Below are 7,159 nucleotides of genomic sequence, written 5' to 3'. Positions count from 1 at the left end.
CGGAGGGCTGGGAGACTCACCTGGAGCGTCTACGGAGGGTGTTGACAGAGCTCCGGCGGGCTGGCCTGACTGCCAACCCCAAGAAGTGCCACCTCGGCCTCACCGAAGCAAAGTACCTCGGGTACAAAATTGGAAGAGGGCTCATCATGCCCCAGGAAAAGAAGGTCGAGGCGGTAAAGAAGTTCCCACGTCCCGTCAACAAGACGCAGATACGGGCATTTTTGGGGTTGGCGGGCTACTACCGATGTTTCATTCCTAACTTCTCCTCTATAGCCTGCTCCCTGTCAGACCTTACCAGAAAAGGGCAGTCGGAGAGGATAGACTGGACTCCCGAGACAGAAGCCACCTTCCAGGCCCTCAAGACGGCTCTGACGTCCTCCCCGGTCCAGCATGCCCCAGACTTCGGCTGCCCCTTCACCCTATATACGGACGCCTCCGGCACCGGTTTAGGGGCAGTCCTCTCCCAGCTCCGGGATGGAGAGGAACACCCCATAGTCTACATCAGCCGGAAACTCTCCCCCGCGGAGACCAGGTACGCCACCCTGGAGAAAGAGGCCCTGGCCATAAAGTGGGCAGTCCTGGAGTTGAAGTACTACCTCTGGGGCCGCCGGTTCACCCTCGTCACAGACCATGCGCCACTACAATGGATGTCCAAGGCGAAGGACACGAACGCCCGGGTGACGCGGTGGTTCCTCGCACTCCAGGACTTCTGCTTCCAGGTACAACATCGGGCCGGGGCCGATCACGGGAATGCGGACGGTCTCTCCCGGGGCTGGTCCGGTTGGGCAGGTCTGGCAGATAACATCAAATCCCCCCCCGTAATACCCCCACAACGAGTTGTGTGTTTCCCCACAGGACCAGGGTGACGCCTGGGGTGGGGGGGGGGATGTGGCGAGTATCCCGGTTCCAGATCAGCGTCGCCCTGGAAACGCCGCTGCCACACTGATCACAGAAGCACAACACCTGTGCGTGATGAGTGGCGCACCTGGAGCTCGTTCCCGCTGGCCATAAAAGCCAGGAGAAGAGACACCAGCTGGGAGTTGCAACGGAGCTCCAGGTGACATTAATGCTTGTTTCTCCTTATCCACAGACTCCGACGGCACCCCAGGAGAGGGATCTGCACCACGGCACTTCACCCCACGAGCACCGAGTTGAGACGGGCACCGAGCACCATTCCTCCGAGCACGTGTGATCAGTGTGTGGGCAATAAATCACCCTCCGGGGCACTTTCTATCAGTACCGAGTCTGTGTTCTCATTCACCCCGCGACACTTGTTAAATCATCTAAACCAAAAACGTGTATGAAAGACCCTATACCATCTAAGCTACTAAAAGAGGTGCTCCCAGAAGCCATAGACCCTATTCTGAATATTGTTAATTTGTCAGTGTCATTAGGATAAGTCCCAAAAACCTTCAAACTGGCTATTAAGCCTCTCATAAAAAAAAAAAAAAACACAACTCGTTCCTAGAGAATTTGTTAATTAGAGACCGATCTCAAATCTCCCTTTTCTGTCAAAGATACTAGTAAATGCAGTATCCTCTCAGCTATGTTCCTTCTTGGAGAAAAAATGGTATCTGTGAGGATTTCCAGTCAGGATTTAGACCGTATCATAGTGCTGAGACTGCTCTCATCATCTGATCGTGGTTGTAGCTCTCTATTAGTGCTACTGGATCTTAGCGCTGCATTCGACACTATTGATTACAATATTCTTTTGAGTAGACTACAAAATTATGTTGGCATTAGTGGAATTGTATTGGCATGGTTTAAATCATAACTATCTGACCATCATCAAATCGTAGCAGTGAATAAAGAGCTATCATATCGATCACATGTGCAGTATGGAGTACCACAAGGCTAAGTACTAGGACCCTTGCTTTTCATGCTTGACATGCCAACATGGTGTTAGCTTTCACTGTTATGCTGATGATACCCAGCTCTATATTTCTTTGCGGCCAGATGAAACATACCAATTCGCAAAACTAACAGAATGCAAAGCTGATTTAAAAACTGGATGACTAGTAATTTCCTATTGCTAAATTCGGAAAAAAACAAAACAGAGGTGTTAATTATAGGACCAAAAACCACCGCATGCAATAACCTAGAACACTGTCTAACACTTGATGGCTGCTCTGTTAATTTTTCGCCAATAGTTAGGAACCTGGGTGTGCTATTTGATAGCAATCTTTCCTTTGAAAACCACATTTCTAGCATTTATAAAACCGCATATTTCCATCTTAAAAATATATCTAAATTATGACCTATGCTTTCAATGTCAAATGCAGAAATGTTAAAGGGGTCATATGATGCTTTTTTATGCAGCAGCTAGAGTTCTTACTAGAACCAGGAAGTATGACCATATTAGCCTGGTTCTGTCAACACTGTACTGGCTCCCTATTGAACATCGAATACATTTTAAAATCTTGCTAATTACTTATAAAGCCCTGAATGGTTTAACTCAATACTTGAGCGTGCTCTTATCACATTATTGTCCTTCACATCCGCTGTGATCTCAAAACTCTGGCCATTTGATAATACCTAGAATATCAAAATCAACTATGGGAAGCAGATCCTTTTCCTATCTAGTGCCCAAACTCTGGAACAATCTACCTAGCGTTGTTCGGGAGGCAGACACACTCTGTCAGTTTAAATCTAGATTAAAGACCCATCTCTTTAACCTGGCATACACATAACACACAACATCACATATCTATAATTAAAATCTGTTAAAGGATTGTTAGGCTGCCTAATTAGGTCAACTGGAACCGGGAACACTTCCCATAACTTGATACATCGTAAGAAGAATGGCATCTATGCTAATATTAGTCTGTTTCATTCTTATTCCGAGGTCACCGTAGCCACCAGATCCAGTCTGTATCCAGATCAGATGGTGGATCAGCACATAGCGACGACCTCTACAGCCCTGAATGTCAGCAGAGACCATGTCAACTAGATGAGCCCTATAGACAGATCCCCTGCGAAGACAACATCAACTAGACAGCCATCGGCACAAGACCACAAGAGCCAGTCAAGTCCTCTGCACAATCTAACTTGAGTTGCAGCCTGGAATTAAACCACACCATGCTGGTTTTGTCTGGCCAGAGAAGAACTGGCCCCCCCGACTGAGCCTGGTTTCTCCCAAGATTTTTCTCCATTTCTTTCACAGATGGAGTTTTGGTTCCTTGCCACTGTCACCTTTGGCTTGCTTAGTTGGGGATTCTGGCAATATTGTCGGCTTGATTGCACAGACACTATTTGAATAGAACAGAACTGAGCTGGATGATGACATCACCGAATCAATGATGAACTGAGTTTAACTGAAAAACTGACTGTTTACTATTGTCCTCCTACATTATCGACTCACTGTTTTCCTGTTTAAAACTGTAAAGCTGCTTTGACACAATCTGTATTGTATAAAGCGCTATATAAGTAAAGGTAAAAAAAAATGTTTTGTGCTGAATAAAATATGAACTGTGCAAATTTATATTTTATCAAAGTGATGAAAATGTCAAGTGGTGTCACCATCAATTATAAATTAATTACATATTTTTCTTAATACATGTGAGTGTACAAAAAAACGTTATATTTTTAAGGTGAAAGTTAAAAAAATTATTTCTTAAAAATATATTCAGGAATATTTTTATGAATTTAAAGGGTCTTTTTAAAATCAATTGAAGCATTAGTTCTGGCAGGTCATGTCAGTCAAGCTTGCATCAGCTGACTCTCAGCTGATCCACGTCTACCTATAGGAATATGACGCCTATCGCAGCATCCCTATAAGGTCTAATCAGTATTATTCAGTAGCTTATTGCTTTGCTCAGGAGCTAATTACCCTCCTCCATCCCCAGCTCCTCCTTTCGTCCACAGTCAGGACTTGGTATTCTGATATTTCTCATTGACTCAGACTTCTTTATCCTGAATTATGTTGCTACATTAAACTGTCATTAAGAACATTAACGATATCTGCTACATTTATGTTGGTTCTGTTCTGTTTATTCTAAGGGGGTTATCACTGCTCAGCATGGATGGGCAGGGCGTTTTTTTGCCCAGAATAGTACCATACCGCCAATCCAAACTGTATGCTACTTGTCAATCATCTTTGACGATAGTGGTCCTGACAGAAACCTCATAAAAAAAAACCTTATTGACCTTGGCACAGTCATGAGGGTGTGTTTTTTTTTCTTTATGTTTCTGCACAATGGTTGCACAACATGACCTTGGTTTGGCAAATTTTATTATTAGGTATTTCACTAAATCTACGATTAAACTACTGCATTGCTCATTTCATTACTTGTTTTTCTTTTCATGAATTTCATTCTTTTAATGAGGCTTTGTTCTTCATCATGATATCACGTCATGTATAAATTGTATTTTCTTATGTATTTTTGAATAAATAAACCAGTTTAAAAACTGGATTGAATACTATTGGAACAGTACCCTTTTTCTCCTCCTCTCTCTTGAGTTTATCCTCTTCATATTCTTTAGGCAGCTTCTCTTTCTTCTCTTTCTCCACGTCGCTGTGCAGGTGTTTAGTGGTGTAGCTGAGGGCCGGCGACAGCAGAATCTCTCCATTCTTACACAATTCATCTCGGATCCGGATAAAGAACTGCTGGAGCTCCACAGAGTCCTCAAAGATCTCAGAATCCGTCCTATGACACAAATTAAAACATTTGGTATTGTGAGAAACCAGCACTTTGCCTCTCCAGGTACATAAATGAGTGAATGAATAGCCTCACCTGTGCAGACGTCTGGCTTTCTCCAAAACTTCAAACATATGGTCCTGGAACACATCTAGTCTCCTATAACGGCCCTTATCCACATTAGCTCTGATGATCTCAAAGTTCAATGGAGTCTTATCGGGATTGTTGGGATCAACAGCTGGAATCTCTGCCAGTGAGTCACTATAGCAACGTCCTTCATCATCCTGGTGACCAAGAACTGAGACGAAAAGATTGCGAATGAGCTCCTGGATTAGCCGTGCAACATCTGGGACATTCCCGTCATCACCTCCCTCCAAGTCTCTCCTGGTCTCCAAAAGCACTTTGTGAAGCACCAATGCATCTTTGTAGATCAGTGATTCAGGTTCGTTGTAGGTGCACGCGTTGTTGAACATCAGCACTAAGTCTTCCACCAAAGCATCAACATCCTGGTACTTGTTGGCCAGCATGTGGCTCTTCACCTTCTCCATGTCTATGGGTTTCTTGATAGCCACATAGTATTCTGGAAGCTCGGAGCGGGATGGAAGACGGAGGAAGATTGTGCTGAGACGCCGTCTACGCTTGTCGGTGTAGTTCTTCACTGCTTCATAGAGTTCATTGAGTTTCTGCTGCAGAGGAGTCAGGTACTTGGACTTTTTAGGAGAGATGCCACTCTTCCCTGGAATGGAAGTGGCACATGGTCAGTCGCAGCTTCCTAAGAGGATTGGTGTTATGTAGACTGAAACCCACAACTCCTAAGACTTAACTCCAAAAAAAAAATGTAATTCTTAAAATACTTTCAGTGTAACATGCAACAAATAAAAGTATTTGAAGGTTGAAAGGAGTAAATAGTGTGGCTCTGAGGAGCTTTCACAACATTGCTTCATTAGTTTGAGTGGTCCAGTTAATCTAATGGCGTGAGTATGGGGCGGGACTACCTATAAAAAGCAAGACATTGACTATACATGCAAATGGTGCGGAACAGGTACTGGAAAAGTTTAGGAAACGTCTTTTGGGAATAGAAATTTCAAACTTTTTCGGATTATACTACAATTGGTGATTTGTTGTAGTCTACCAATCATAAACTGTCCTACAAAGAGTGTATGGGGGGAGTGTATAATTTTGCTAAATTTCTAAACATTAAACCATCAAGCTTTTACTTTTGTGGAAAACGACAGGAAGCACTGGTTTATAAGCACTTCTTAATAAGAGGATAACTGGTGCATGTTCTCTGCCCAAATGCACACGTCGAGGAACCCAAACTAAGCACATGCAGAGTTTATTTGGAGCAGAATTTACTGTGAACCAAGCCGCTCCAAGACACTGAAAACACCAAATCATGTGCAAAACTAGACAGTGCTGTGCTTCACTCTGAAACACAAAACCCATATATTTATTGAATTAAATTGCAACCTTTATTATTTGATAATCACACTAAGCCATATTGCGATTTTGTTTGCTGTTTTGATTAATCATTGAACCCAAATTCAAAGTACGGTATACACATACAATGCTTTCAAAACATACTAATTTTCAGCTTGGGTGAAATGATGTCATCGTCATCTGGCGGAGGTCCAAGTTCCCTTCGTTTTTCTCTTAATACCTTCTCCAGAATGTTGGCGTCATTGTAAACCTAGAGTCAAACCAACAAGCTAGTCATGAAATAACAGAGCAGCTAGTATTTATACAACAAAAATGAGCTCAAAAAGCTCATTTACTCTATACAGTCTTTCCAATCTTAGTAGTAACCTTCAAACTCACTTGTGAACCTTCTTCATTGTAATGACGTGCATTACGGAACATCAGCTTCATGTCCTCCATCATGGCGTCCTCGCTGGGGTATCTGTCAGAGCGGATGTTGTGGTCGATGGTCCTCAGGTCCACTGGTTCCAGTATAATCTTGTAGTAGTCCGGGTAGTCTTTTTTTGAGGGCTTGACCATAAACAGGTCACAGAGTCTCCGGCCTGTGCCCATCTCCCGAGCCTCTGCCACAGCAGCGTACAGAGCCTTCATGCGGTTCTTCTTTGTGTTCTTCTTATAGCTGCCAGATTTGATACGTTAGGACCAAAAGCAACTGTCACCTTCGCATAGTGAAAGTTTTAAGACTATAACAAGCTCCCAACGTATAAGTATTTTACTAATGCTGTGAATGTACCTTTTGCGCTTGGTGCTGCCCCCATCAGAAAGAGTAGATGACAGCATGCTATCTCCATCTTCATCATCTCTCCTCGTCAGTTCTTTCCTCTTCATCTGAATATATACACACATACAGTAATTTAAGGGGGTCTGAATACTTTCCGTACCCACTGTATACCCAAATATAGATTGCATCTGGATTCTTTCTGGATGTCAAATGTTGGTGGAGCATGTTCACAGTTTTTGGGATGAACTATATATAGTTTCTTATATATAGTTTCCTATCTGTGATCCTGGAGCACAAAACCAGTCTTAAGTCGCTGGGGTAT

At 43.3% G+C, this 7,159-nt stretch overlaps 1 protein-coding gene across 2 annotated transcripts in view; it reads right to left on the bottom strand.

Annotated features, from left to right (window-relative positions):
- The window catches only part of LOC107680444 (protein polybromo-1), a 29,122-nt gene that overhangs the window by 13,915 nt on the left and 8,048 nt on the right, over positions 1–7,159 (bottom strand). For both annotated transcript variants that reach the window (XM_016476327.1, XM_016476328.1), the window contains exons 13-17: positions 6,850–6,944; positions 6,456–6,735; positions 6,222–6,327; positions 4,734–5,373; positions 4,435–4,646 (exon numbers count right to left, since the gene is read on the bottom strand). In XM_016476327.1, coding sequence (XP_016331813.1) covers positions 4,435–4,646; positions 4,734–5,373; positions 6,222–6,327; positions 6,456–6,735; positions 6,850–6,944 — 1,333 coding nt within the window. The remainder of the gene's footprint in view (positions 1–4,434; positions 4,647–4,733; positions 5,374–6,221; positions 6,328–6,455; positions 6,736–6,849; positions 6,945–7,159) is intronic.

The sequence above is a fragment of the Sinocyclocheilus anshuiensis genome, unplaced genomic scaffold (genome assembly GCF_001515605.1).
Source record: "Sinocyclocheilus anshuiensis isolate Anshui unplaced genomic scaffold, SAMN03320099.WGS_v1.1 scaffold792, whole genome shotgun sequence".
Taxonomy (NCBI): domain Eukaryota; kingdom Metazoa; phylum Chordata; class Actinopteri; order Cypriniformes; family Cyprinidae; genus Sinocyclocheilus; species Sinocyclocheilus anshuiensis.
Note: the sequence above shows the minus strand (reverse complement) of the source record. Positions and strands in the feature narration are given on the sequence as shown.